Source organism: Lutra lutra, chromosome 5 (genome assembly GCF_902655055.1).
Source record: "Lutra lutra chromosome 5, mLutLut1.2, whole genome shotgun sequence".
NCBI classification, from domain to species: domain Eukaryota; kingdom Metazoa; phylum Chordata; class Mammalia; order Carnivora; family Mustelidae; genus Lutra; species Lutra lutra.
Window position 1 is genome coordinate 1,096,950 of NC_062282.1, and position 12,978 is coordinate 1,109,927.

Genomic DNA, 12,978 nt, shown 5'->3' on the forward strand with positions numbered 1-12,978 from the left:
CCGTGTTTCAGAGCGAACCCCGGGGTCTACAATGCGCAGGAACCCAGGCGAGGGGGGAAGCCCGCGGCCACTCGCCCCCGCCGGAGGCCTTGACTCCCAGCCTCGCTTCCTCCCTGCAGCCTACTACGCGCTCCCGCCTCCCCCTTCCCACCGAGGCGTGGCCCAGGGCTTTCCCAGTGCGGACGCTTGAGGCCTGCGGCAGGTCCCTGCGGGGAAGGGAAGCGGGTTTAGGCGCTGGGACCCGCCGCCGAAGGGTCCTCACCGTCGCAAAGGACCGTCTGAAAGGAGTCCACAGCGGGAGGGCCTCAGGGCAGGGATGGCCCCTCCCCTGCTCTCCCCAGGTCGCAGTTCCAGGGAATTGAGGAAGTTTAAAAGTTATTCTAATCTAGCAAGAGGGACTCTCCTATTTTCTCAAAATTTTGGAGGCTGCTGTACTGGGGGAGAGTTTACCAGTCCTGACCCTCTCATTGCCAACTCTTCTTTCCAAGAACTGGCTGTACACGGCGTCTGGCGCCCAGCCAGCAACTTCACCCAGGACCCTGGCCCAAAGACCCCTCTCCCACTTGTTCCCTTCGGGATTAGAGCCTTTCCTCTGGCGAGAGCTCTAATCCCCGGGTTTGAAACGTGTTCATTTTGCAATGCAAACACCACCACTCGGTTTATTGGTTTTCTTATATTAGCCTCTGAAGCAGGCAATTATTGGTGTGAACATACATTTAAAAAAAACATAATTTTATCGCGTTAAGAGTGTGCAATAGTGTGAACGAGGTGGAGTGCTGTTGGCCAGTGTGCAGAGGACGCGATCAGGTTCATGGGCTGATGAGTCTTCAGGAGGAGCTCAGGCAAGCCTCAAACCCGAAGGAAGACAGGCAAACCGACAGCGCCTTGGAAGGGAAATGTCTTCTCCATGTAAACTTTCGCTCGTAAACTTTATGCCTCAGGGTGGCTCCCTTCTGCTCCGAGCGCGGCCCTGCCTGAGGGCTCTCGGAGTCTGGGAATGGCCTGAACTAGCGAATGTTTGAGTGGGGTCGGTGGCCCTGGTCTGTGGCCTGGCCCGGCCGAGCTCGGCTCCTCCCTCCACAGTGGGTTCGCTGCCTGAACCTTGCCACGTTCTCGTTCTGCTTTGGAAACTTGGTAGAAAAAAGAGTCTGTGACCCACCGGCCTGCAGCCGAGCCTGGGCTCCTCCTCCGCTCAGGGGCGGGCCGGTCAGGCGCAGAAGGGCTTGCCTCCCGCCTTCGGAAGGGCCAGCGGCTCCTTGGCTGCCCCTGAGGTGGGGGCGTCATGGGGTGCGGCGGGCGGGAAAGCGCGCGCCAGGGGCGTCGTCAGCACGTTGGCGCCTGCCCCCAACGAGCGTCCCAGCGGTCCTGGGTCCAGGAGGGCGCCCTTGGCGGTGGCCCAGGCCTGGTTCAAAGTGCTGTGCCTGAGGATGGGATCGTGAAAGACCCCATCCACCCAGTTTCTGAGACTGGTTACCGGGGAGTCCTGGTGCCTGTCCAGGGCACCAGTGGGGGCCGAGGCCGCAGGCGAGGACGAGGCAGGAGCCAAGGAGGTGGCGGCAGGGGCCGCCGGGCCTTGACGCTTGAGCATGCATGACGGAAACTCAGTCTGGCTCAGGGCCGTGGCAGCAGCGGTCGCCGTGTGAGCCAGGGACCAGATGCGCGGCTTGGCCTCGAGGCCCGCCGTTGCCCCAGCGGGCGCGAAGCCCAGCTTGGCCTCGCAAGCCTTCAAGACGCCCCCGACACTGGACTGGTGCTCCGGCCCTGCCGCTGTGGTCCGGAGGCAGCTCCTGGCCCTCTCTAGGTCCTGGTCCAGGGGGGCCCCACCACCGGCAGCCAGGGGCATCCGGAGGGTGCCAGAGGCCTCCTTTCCCGGGGCGCTTGGAGCATCCGGTGCGGCAGGAATGCGCTCCAGACCGCCATCCAGGGGCTGGAAGGGCGGTTTCAGCTCGCACTCAGGGGGCTCCGCCTCCAGCGGGTCGAAGTCCTCCAGGTCAGTGAGCTCCAGATCCTTTTCCTCTTTGCCCACGGGCTCTGCGCAGAACAGAAGGAGAGACCAGTGCAGGGACAGAGGCGGGAGCTAATCAGAACCGTGCACTTCCTTCCTAGCTCTGCACCCATGCTTCTAGGGCCCGACCCTGAGCTCAGAAAAGCACCCAGAGCCGTTCTCTGCACCTCCCACCTGCTCCGGAAGCTCCCCATCCCCCAAGTGGCAACAACAAGGGCGATTTCCTCCTCAAATCAATAGGGGTCGGGTTAGGGTGGGTGTGTCCATGTTTTAAACGTTGTTTTGGGTTTCTTTAAGCCTGTCCCCGTTGGCACCGGGGCCCCCTGGGCTCAGGGCCTCTGGGGCCAGCTCATTCATTTGCTGCGCAGGCCCTTGAAGTTTGCTTTCACTACCTCAGGTTCGATGTCTTTAGAGGTCCTAGAACCCCGACAGAAGGCACTGGGAGTCCCCGAGCTTGGTGCCCCAGCACCAGCACCGCCCACCTCCCTCGCACCTTCGTTCTTGGTGCTCCTGAGGGGCTCCGCCCGGGCTTCCTCCTCCGCCCCTTCTTCCTCCTCGCCCTCCGCGTAGGTGCGCTTCTCATCTGCGCATTTGTTCCGCGGAGGCCACGTCATCTTGTTCTCCTTCTTGAGGCGGCGGCGCGCGTTGGCGAACCAGGTGGACACCTGCGTGAGGGTCATCTTGGTGATGATGGCCAGCATGATCTTCTCGCCCTTGGTGGGGTATGGGTTCTTGCGGTGCTCCTGCAGCCAGGCCTTGAGCGTGCTGGTGGTCTCCCGCGTGGCGTTCTTCCGCCGCGTGCCGCTGTCCATGGTCCCGTACCTGCAGACAGGCTGGGCAATGGGGTGCCCGCCCGGACCCCTGCCTGCGCCGGCAGCCAGAACCAGGCCCCTGCAGGCTTTCGGTACCGTCGTGGGGGTGCGCTTATGGTGGTAAGACCGGGTGGGACCCAGGCCTCCACCCCTTGCCACTGCCCACAGGCACTGCCCTTCCTGCCTGCATCTATCACACTTACAGGGAACCCGGGCTCCTGCTCAGCCAGAGCGGTCAGGGTGGAGTGCTCAAGGCCCGGCTAGGTCTCGCTCACTCCACCTAGGCCTCTCTTCTTCGAGTTCCTTAGATCCACAAACCAGGAAAGCCCCTCACAGAAGTGCAAGCCTGACTGTATGACGCCCATGGGCGGGAACGGCCATCAGTTCCCGTGGGGAGAAAGCGCCCGGACGGCCTTCCGCAGCCTTCCTGCAGTTACGATTACGACTGTTGCCCTCCTCTCGCCCAGATGGGTTATGCTGTCTTAGACTGGGTTCCACTGGACTCCCCCTTCCAGTTCCCACCACAGGGGAAGGTGGACTGGGTCCCACACACCGCAGAGGCTGCACCTTTTGGGGGTGGGCAGGCATCCGAAGCCCAAGCACCAACTCTTGGCGGCCAGGAAGACCGCGTCCAGCAAGGGCTTTGGGCGTGCGGACAGCGTGGGGAGCGGGAGAGGGGAGGCTGGGGATGCATTTGTCTCTGTGGGGCTTGGCTTGCCTAGGAGATGGGACTTGGACTAACCCAAGGTCAGCAGGAGCCCAACCCTGAGACTGTCCCTCCTCCCATCTCCCCAGCTTTCACAGGGGACGTGGGTTGCGGAGTTTGATGGCAGAATGGAGCGCAGGGGGCCGTGTGGTGCGGTGAGGAGGGGTTCCGGCCCTCACCTGTCATAGGGATACTGGCCCAACGCTGGCTCGTAGGGGTAGTAAGCAGCAGCCGCTGCAGGCGCGAGGCCCGCATGCGCAGATCCAGGCCCGTCCTTGGAGTCGAAGCCATTCTGTAGGATCCCAGGAGCCTGGGGTCACAGCTTCTGGGGGGTGACCCAGCTCGACCCCGCCCCCCACGCACCTCGGCTCCTGCACGCTTTGCACAGACCCCGGGGCAGCCTCACCAGCCATCCCGTCCCCAGACTGTCTCTCCTGCCCAGGGAGCAAGGAACCTCCAAAGGGGGAGGGAGAATGAGCAGAACTGGGGGAGTAGGAGAGAGGAGAATGAGATTGGCGGAAGAAAGGGGTAGAGAAGAGGGGTGGGGCGCTGGGAGACAGCAGAGGAGAGGAGGGTGAGCGGGACACAGAGGATCAAAGGGAGGAGGGGAGGAGAGAAGTGGGGATGGAGCAAGATGGTGGGCATGGAGGGGGCAAGGGAGGGAGAGGCCGGGAGAGGGCTACGTGGTGGGGGTTGCTTAGAGAGGAAGAGGGAGGCTGGGGAGCGAGGGAAGCGGGGCTCTGTGGGGGAACGCGCAGGAGATGGGGAGAAGGGGCGGGCACTGGACCGGTGATGTGGTCAGAGCTGCGAGGTCCCCAAACCCGGGGGCTGGAGGTGTGCCGGGGAGCCGGACTAGGAGCGGCAAAGCGGAAGGAGCCGCTAAGGTGTGCCTGTCCCGCCCCCTCCAATCTGGGGTCCAGGGCACCGGCGCCCCCGACTCCAGAGTTCAGGGAGGAGGCTTGGCAATTCCGGGGGGAGGGGCGAGGCGTCGCGGGGGAGGCGGAAGGTTTCGGATAGTTCCCTCCCCTTACCAGCGAGTAGAAGGCGGACGCCTCGGAGCCGTAGGTCACGTAGTTGCCGTAGCCCTGCGAGCCGCCATAGGGGCCCCCGTAGACGCCGAGCGCTGCGGCGGAGTTGAGCTCGTGGCGCGCGGTGGCCAGCAGCCGGCTCTCGTAGACCGGGCAGTAGACAGGCGCCTGGGCCGAGGCGGCGGGCCCGGAGTCGGCCAGCGTGCGGCCCCCCGACTCACAGCACGTGCTCAGGGAGTTGGTGGTCATCAGGAACTGGAGGAGAGAGGGGCCGCGAGGAAGGGCCGGCACCCCGGCTCAAGGCTGGGGCTCTAGGCCTCCACCTGCCCGGCGCGCGGCCCAGAAGGGCGTGCCCCGTGGCCTCGGGCGTACGGCTGTCCAAGGGGCCGCGCGTTCCTTCGTGCTGCGAGTCTGCTTGGCTGGGCCTCCTCTGGAGGCTTGGGGCCCAGCCCGGCCAGCCCCCTGACCTTTCGCACCCTCCCCGGGGTGTCTGTGTGTGTGGGGGGGATTCCAAGGCCGCGCACGCCCTCCTGTGCCACATCTCTCCTGGGTCCCCGGGTTCCTCTCGGCAAAGAAGCCTCAGAGCCCGGGGTTGGGGCGTGCTGGGGGTCAAACAAAGCCGGAGAAATGGAGCCCCCCCCGCAGGACAGATGCTCTCAGTACCCCTACTGCCCGCGGGGCTGGGTACACGGAGCGAGTGGTACAGGCCCTGCTCTCTGGGAAGCGACACCGGTCGCTGGACAGCCGCCCACCCGCCAGTGTGTAACGCCGCATTCCCCGCATCCTCCTGAGGTCCCTTACCTGGGGTGCGGAGGAATAGGGGTATCCAAACTGCGGGTAGGACATGGCGGGCGCCGCCCGGGGCCGGCGGGCGGGGCCGGCGGTGTCCTGCGCGCGGTGGCCGGCGTGGCGCGGCCACTGCTCCGGGGCCGCCGGCTCCTAGGCGCTGGGAGGGCGAAGCAGAAGAGCGGGTTAATTCATCCACGTGCCCCGCAAACTTTTCTAACCCGGTGGGAAAGGGAGCCGCAGCGGCCGCAGCGAGCCTTTTAGCTTCACATTCCCGAGCCTCGAGGGGGCTCTGGGACCAACTGGCCTCGCAGCGGCGACACAAATACATATTTTGCAAAAATGGAAAAAAAAAACGAGTTGCGCGAACCCGTCAAGTCAGATGTGCTTGGCTTTAAGCGGCGGAGGCGCTGACGTCAGCCCACGCCGCGCAGCTCTGCCCGGCCGCAGACGTGCGGGTCACTCGCGGCGGCCGGGCGGCGGGGCGGGGACGGGCTGGGGGCGCCGCGCGGGGCGAAGGGGCCAACAGGCTCTAACAAATGAATTTCATCCGTGGAGTCAATATCGCCCCGACGAATTGCTGTTTCTCCTTAGTCACCGAGGACGGGAAGCACTTTTAATTAGAAATTAATTAATGAGCACCTGCTCCTTCCCGCCCCACTGTAATCATTAGTCTCAATTACAAATGAGACATGTGAAGGGACACACGACTGAGTCTTCACCGAAGATGTAATCAACAGTTAAAATTAGCCGGCGCCGGCGCAGGCGGCCAGCCGCCGGGGCCTCCGCGCCCCGCTCCAGGTGGAGGACGGCAGCTCCGCTGGCCCGCGCGCAGCTCCGACCGCTGTTCTGCGGGTCAGCCGCTCCGCTCCCGCCGGCTCGAACCCTGCTCCGGGGCGGAGTTCCAGGCCCCAGTGCGGCTGCGAGTGTCCGCGTCTGGAGGTCAACATGCCCTCACGCGTGTGGGTCCTGAGCCCCTTCCCAGAGCCATCTCCTCCAGGGGTGGGTGGCCCAAGTGCTGGGGGGCTTTGCGACTCCCCGCAGCCCTGTCCCCAGGGAACACCCCCTCCTTGGTCCCACCCCAGGTCCTGCGGGTTGCTGCGCAGCGAACGGCCCTCCCTTTCCTCTTCCACCGCCTTGCGCAGGCCGCCCTCCCTCAGCCTCCCCCTGCCCCTCGCGGCTAAACCCGGGACTGCCAGACACCCCTGCGCGCTCGAAGAGCAGGTTTCCCGACTCAGCTCCGGGGCCCCTCCCGCTACGCTCGCTCCTCCCGGCGACCCTCCGGGTTAGGTACCGAGGAGGGAGCGCCGGGACGCCCTTCCCCGCCCCTTTTGCATAGCTCCGTGCCCGGGGCTAATGGAACAGGCTGGAAATACGGCCGAGTACCCACCCCAGGACTTCCCCATTCAGCCCGTGTCTTGGGACCTTGCCCGAATCCAAAACAGAGGCGAGCGCGCAGGCGGCAAAGGGGCGCCCAGGCACCCGGAACTCGCTCCCCGCCTTTTATGCCGCGGCCCTCCGGGGGCCTGGCTCGCCTCTGCTGCTCTCGCCCCGCTGGGCCTCTCGCGGTCGGCCGGGAGGGGAGCTATGCGCGGCGGCGCTGTGCAGACTTGCTCGGAAAGATTCCTGGGTTCAGACCTGTGAATCGCCCCAGGGTCACCCTCTAATTAATGATGACGTTCTCGCCCTCTCCCCAGCTGCAAACCTGCCTCCCAGAAACGAAATCTGCCTGCTCTGACAGCTCGGTTGAAGGTGATTGATGACTATCTGGAGACCACAGTACGCATCATATGATATCTGCTGCGTAATTGCTTTAATTTACAGATGAAAATACGAACTCTCCGATCGCGTTGAACCACAGCCGGCCACGTCCGAGCTGCTTGCGAAGGAAAATCATCGGAAATAATGAATAGCCATTCCATGCAAATTATTCAGACAGTTTAAGCGTCTGTAGCCGGGAGAGATATATAAAAAACACGAGTCAAATGACATTAATAACTGTTTCTGAATTCTGTATTGATCTCATGGCGGCCGTGTTTATTTCTTTCTCACCTGAATTGCTAATATCACCTCCTGTAAATAATCAGAAACTAGCCACCGGGGCTTCTCCACCAGAAATGAATCTCTCAATCTCTCTCCCTCTTCCTCCTCTGCTCCTCCCCTCCCCCACCCTCCCTCCTCCCACCTCCCACCTCCAGTTTGCCAGCGAGAAGCCGGCGGAGGCTCTTCTGATCATCCCCTACTTTCCATTATTTATTGTTTACAAACAGCTCGCTCTCTCCTGGTAATGAGGCTGGGGCGAGGGAGGGGCAGGAGCCAACGTTGGTCGGGGGTTCAGGGAGCAGTAATGGCGAGAGAAGGATGAATTCAGCATCTTTCCCTCACCCCACTCCCCAAGGCCCAACCCCGGCATTGCGAGCGAGCGCTCAGGCTTCGGCGGACAGCCAGCGCCCAGTCCCAGCAGCCCCGCGGCTCGGGGCTCCACAGCCTGCACAGAGCAGTGCACCCAGGCCCTTTCCTTACCGGCCACAGCTCACGGGGAACGGCGCCCCCTGAACACAGGACCCTTTATTTTCTGAGCAGAAGTGCCAGCCTTCCAGCGCAGCCTTCTCCGGGGGCCTCTGGGGGAGGGGTGCCCAGGGCCTCCTTTGACCATCACTGCCGCGATTTCCTTTCCAGCCCGCCCGCCTAAATAGGAGCTCCCAGTTCCCACCCACCTAGCCTGGTTCTCCAGGCAACCTTTTCTTCTAATCAGAAATCAAGCTCACCGGCTACTTTCCAAGGCCGTTGCACACCGACCCCCGCTTCACGCTGCCCCAGGCCTGTGACACGGGGGCCTGGATGACCGCCCTGTTTGGGGAAGCTCTGTGCTGCCGGAGGGGTCTAGGCCCTGCTATCCAGTGCTGGATTCAGGGTCCGTCAGGCCTGTCTCCCATCTGGAGCACCCCAGAACATCCCGCTGACAACCAGCGCCCTGCCTGAGGCCGGCCCCCTGGAACCGGGATACTTTCTGGGTTCGCTTTGTCCCGGGGAAGATACTGGAATAATATCCGAGTGCCCTTTCCTGAAAGGCCCAGCCTTGAGCTGAGGCCCCGAGGTTTCCCTCTAAGAGAGGACAGAGCAAGACTGTGAACATCTCAGGTATCAGCAGCTAAATGTGCCTGCATAGACTCGCAAGCTGAACCCACGTCTCTGCAGGGACCCTGGGTTCTGAATACACCCAGGAGAGGTTCCCCTCCAACAGGGCAGCGGCACAGCTTCCCGGACATGCGCCTACTGGCCTGGAGTGCTAAAGGAGCCACGGGCCGAAGGGGCCTGAGGAGAGCCAGCGCCGAAGGTTAGAGGCCTGCGCTAGCCCTTCTGGCCGGGAGGTGCTGTAGGCCGCGGAGGGCCTCTGGGAGCTAGGCCGCGCCCTGATATTCTCCGCCCTCCCCCCTGAGACCGACTGAGGCCAGGCGCTCCCGGTCTGTTCCCGAGTCGTCCCCCAGGGCCACTGGCTTCTCCGCACCGAGAGCCGCCAGGGGCTCTCTCTGCCCCAACAAAGTTGACCCCAGGCAGAGGGCGGAGGCTAGAGCGCGCAGAGCCAGGCAGGGGCCTCGACAGAGGCGCAGACCAGCCCCTGGGGCGCCTGTGCCCGCCCACCGCTCGCGGACACCCGGGCGGGGTGCGGGGCTGGAAGGCGTTCTGGAGAGCGGGGACGCGGCACTCGCGAGCCCCGAGGTCGGCAGGTCACTCCTCCGCGGCCGGTCCTGCGGGTCTCACGCGAAGTCAGGCTGTCGAGCTGCGGGCAAGCGCTCTGAATCCGGCTCCCGAGACGCCTCCATTCCAGGTCGGCGGGCACCGGCTCTCCCGCCGCGCCCCCGCCGCTCGCCCGCAGGGCGCCGCCCGAGCGGGAAAGGCGCGCAGTCGGGGCGTCCGGGAGCAGGCCCGGCTGCCCCGCGTTGCCCCCGGGCCCCGCGCCGCCCCCGCCCCCCCCCCCCCCGTTTCCACAACTTGCAGCGAACGCGGCGGCCTCTGGAGACCCCAGCGGCTGGCAGCAAACTTTGCGCCCTGCGGCGCAGGAGCGATCCTGGCAAAGTTTGTGCGGCCGAGCCCACTCCCTACCTGCGCTGGGGACGCGCCCGCCCGCGCCGCTTCGGCGCCGGGGCCGCGGGGAGCAGCGCGCAGCCCGGGACGCACCGGGGAGTCGCCGCAGTCGCCGCCGCCCGCGCCCCTCGGCGGCCGCGCCGAGCCTCCGCCTCCCCGGAAGGGGGGAGGGGTCTCGGAGCCCCGGGGCGGGGGCGGGCGCGGGGACCTCGCCTACCTGCGGTGGCGCCCGGCCACTACCGGCCGCCCGCGAGGGCTCTGTGCGGCCGCTCGGCGCGCGCGCTCCGGCGGGGAGCAGGCGACAACTAATGGAGACATTTCCAGGCGGAGCACCTGGCGAGCGGAGCGCGCCGGCGTCCCCAGGCGCCGCGGTCGTCAGCCGAGCCCGCACCGGCGTGACGTGGGCGAGCGAGCGCGCTGCTCCCACCCGGCCGCGCATTAACGCTTTCCCCCGCGGGCGCCGCGCGCTCGCCAACTTTCCCCTCCGCCTGGCCCGCGCGCGGGGTGCGTGGGGCGTCTGAGCTGGCATGGAGGGCGCCCTGGGGTGGGGGCAGGGATGCCGGCTCAGAGGAGACAGCCCCCCAACAACAGACAGCAGGAAGGCGGGCTGCCTTGATTTGGGCCAACTCTTGACGGCCTAGGGCTCTTCAGGGGCGGTCAGGCTGCCCCCTGCCAGCCGCGCCCCGCTGTCTTGGGCCAGTGGAACGGCGCTGGGGACAGCTTCACTGGTTCTTGGCCCCAGTTCTCCTGCGTTTCCCTTTGGTCATGGTCTCCTCCAGGTCTGGAGAGCTGGGCGGGGGTCCGGCAGCGCCCCGACCTCCTCTGGTAGACCAGGCAACCAGGCCTTGGCTTTCTTCCCTGCACTCCCCGCCCCAACATGGCCCCTCGGCACTAAGGAAGGCCAACTTCACAGCTACCGCGCACACTGGCCCCTGCCCGCTGGGGCTGTCTAGGCAGGAGTGGTTGCCTTGGTGCAGGTGGAGGGCTTGGGCAGCTGGAGGTGGGCACACAAAGTTGACAGAAACTGCTGGGGGCGGGCAGGCTGTAAGCCTGTGAGCTGCCTGGGACCCGGTGGCTCCATAGGGGAGCTTTCTAAGGGCAGCCCAGAGCCCTGCGAGGCTGTCCCCGCCGGTGCACCCTAGCAGCCTGTGGGGTCTGCAGCCTGAGTCCAGGGGGGAAGTCAGCCCGGGCGGGTCCCAGGTCACTCCACCAGGGGCGCCTCTCGCCCTGCCCGCCACCCCTGTCATTTCAGAGAACCATGAAGTTGTTCTCCTTACGATATGTGGCCTTAGAATGACGGTTGAGATTTGTTGATTGGATAATGTCTGAAAAAGTGATTTGCTGTCCCACCCCGCCCCCTTTTCTTCAGAGCTCTGCCGCAGCCGGGGGTGGGGGGCAAGCACATCTCCCGGCTTCCACAGTAGCCTGCTGGGGTGGTGGTGGTCTCCAGGCCTCATACACGTCCGTCTCCTCCACAGGGCAGAAAGAAGAGAGTCAGCTGTCCCCGGCTTCCCCGGGGCTGAGTCCAGATCTTCTGCTGGCTTCTCTGGGAAGAACACTGCTGAGGTCTCCGGGTCGGGTCTGCTCTGAAGATGCAAAGGGCTTCCTGCAGGCCCCAGGCTCCAGGCAGCCGTCCAGGGGGGCACGTGCGTGGACCCTCCAGTGCAGCCTGGACTGACGGAGGAGGGTCGTGGGAAGGGTGCCCTCTGTGGGTGCAGGTCTGCAGACAGTCTCCAGGGCAAGGCAGGGATCTGAGTCCCACCAGAAGGAAGTGGAGGAAGGACACAGAGCACCGTGGGGAGGGGACTGGCTGCTGTCCCTGCCCTGCTGTCAGTTTCCTCCTCCCTCTCCGTGCCACAGGACGATGCCTGGCAGGGTTCTGGGGCCAGCAGGGACAGCTCACCTCCTCCCTCCTGCTGAGCTCACTTGGGACGCAGATTCTTTTCATGCTGCAGATAAGCAAGGCCTGTTTGTGACTAAAGCCTTGATTGGGAAATATACTCCTGCCTTCGCCTGGGCCTTTTAACGACGACAACAGCCAGAGAGACCTGTGAGGAGCACCCAGGCCCCCAGGAGCTCCGGCTACGTCCTCTGTCCTCTGGCGTTTCCGTAGCTGGAGGCAGCACCTCTCTGGAAGGCAGGCCACCCATTGCCTTTCCCTGGGAGGCAGGACCTCCTTTCCCTGGACTCCCCAAAAGCCCGTGCTCTGGTCACTGCCAGGCCTGACCTTGCCCCGATCGTTGGCCTCACTGGCCGTCCTCTGCCCTGCGGCCCTTGGCTGTCCTGCCCTGGGAGGGCCTCGCGGGTTGGTGCCCCAGGGAAAGGAGGGACATGTCCCAGGACTTGCCCAGGGGGCCTGGCAGGTCACAGCTCTCAGGGGCATCAGCGTGAATGTTAGGTCCAGAAAGCCAGGGTGCAGCCGTGGCCACCTGGGAAGGCCTGCCCTGCTCCCAGGCCTGGCTGAGGGCGGGCGCCGGCACGTTCCCTGCTCTGTGACAAGGCTGCGGGCTGTGCCCACCGCTGTGCCCCCACCTCTCCGGTCAGGACTTGCTCCTGATGGATCCCTTGTCTCTCAATCTGGCTTTTGTTCTGGCTGCTGGCAGAGCAACCCAGTGCAGTGTGGAACAGAAGTCTCCATGCCCCGGGGCTTGGCCCTGCCGCGTGCGCCGCCCCCCCCCCCCCCCCCCCCCCCCCGGCTGGTCACCGCAGCATCTTGCAGAGGTGTCTGGTATCGAGAAAGCCGAGCCGGCCTGGCCGTGGCCTGCTGCCTGCTGTCGGCGAGCAACCCACAGCCTCAGCCCCCTTTCCTGGGGACCTGGGAGGTCCCAGGGGAGGCTGCGAGAGGATGGCCTGTGAAGGATCACTTGGTGCCCCTGGGCACGGTGTCCCAAAGATGCCGCCATCCTTGGAAGGGCCGGCCTGCTAGCGGCTCCGTGGCCCAACTTAGCAGCCGGGCCATGTTCGGGGCCAGATCCTAGGGGAGCACCCGGCCTCAGAATGTGGGTCTCTCACCTTTGAATGGGCCTGTTCCTCATGGGCCCTGGGGCTGCTTGGGGGCGAGGGTCTCTCTCTTCCCAGTCCCGATTCACAGTGCAGAGCCAGACAGAAGTATTTAAAGCAGAAAATCAGAGTAGTTTCTTTTCCGAGCAGAGTGGTGCCTGGGTTTGGGACAGCAACGGGCTCTTGGGCACGAGTCAGACAGAGGTGCCCGCAGTCGCGGCTCCAGAGTGTCCCCGCGTGCGCTGAGGGCTGTACCGCCGGTGTCGGTTTCCTCAGTTTCCTCTCCTGCTGCCCCCCTGCCCGCCCCCCTTGAGCTGGAAGAAGGCCAGGAGAGCCGAAGTTGGAAAGTTGTCCTTTCCCCTCATTTCAGAAATACGATGTCATGTCTGTAATGCTGAAATGCACCAGCAGACTTTAGGGAGGTTTCTATTATTAAAAGCAAGAGGCTGTTAATTCAAACAATGTCTGTCGTCTGTATGGTTCATGTTGAAACGTTTGCCTGCCGCAGACCGGCACCGGCGACGTTCGGGCCGGAGACTCCGTGCAAACCAGAGG

At 64.6% G+C, this 12,978-nt stretch overlaps 1 protein-coding gene across 5 annotated transcripts; it reads right to left on the bottom strand.

The window, feature by feature from the left end:
• Positions 1–654: 654 nt before the first annotated feature.
• On the bottom strand, positions 655–12,557 carry IRX4 (iroquois homeobox 4). Of its 5 annotated transcripts, XM_047731604.1 has the most exons (7): positions 7,861–7,884; positions 7,043–7,285; positions 5,353–5,497; positions 4,555–4,806; positions 3,703–3,815; positions 2,499–2,827; positions 655–2,031 (listed from the first exon to the last, which is right to left on the bottom strand). In XM_047731604.1, exons 3-7 carry the CDS (start codon positions 5,395–5,397, stop codon positions 1,208–1,210), a joined length of 1,563 nt encoding a protein of 520 aa, XP_047587560.1. In that variant the 5' UTR covers positions 5,398–5,497; positions 7,043–7,285; positions 7,861–7,884; the 3' UTR covers positions 655–1,207. The 5 variants fall into 5 exon arrangements, with proteins under 5 accessions (XP_047587560.1, XP_047587558.1, XP_047587561.1 ...); XM_047731602.1 differs by lacking the exons at positions 7,043–7,285; positions 7,861–7,884 and adding an exon at positions 12,436–12,557; XM_047731605.1 differs by lacking the exons at positions 7,043–7,285; positions 7,861–7,884 and adding an exon at positions 9,641–9,801.
• Between the last annotated feature and the right edge of the window lie 421 nt (positions 12,558–12,978).

Coding starts and splice junctions, on each gene's coding strand:
- IRX4 (XM_047731602.1), bottom strand. CDS start 5,397: ATGTCCTACCCGCAGTTTGGATACCCCTATTCCTCCGCACCCCAG. Junction 4,807..5,352: donor CCTATTCCTCCGCACCCCAG/GTAAGGGACCTC, acceptor TCTCTCCTCCAG/TTCCTGATGACCACCAACTC. Junction 2,032..2,498: donor CAGGAGCACCAAGAACGAAG/GTGCGAGGGAGG, acceptor TGTTCTGCGCAG/AGCCCGTGGGCAAAGAGGAA.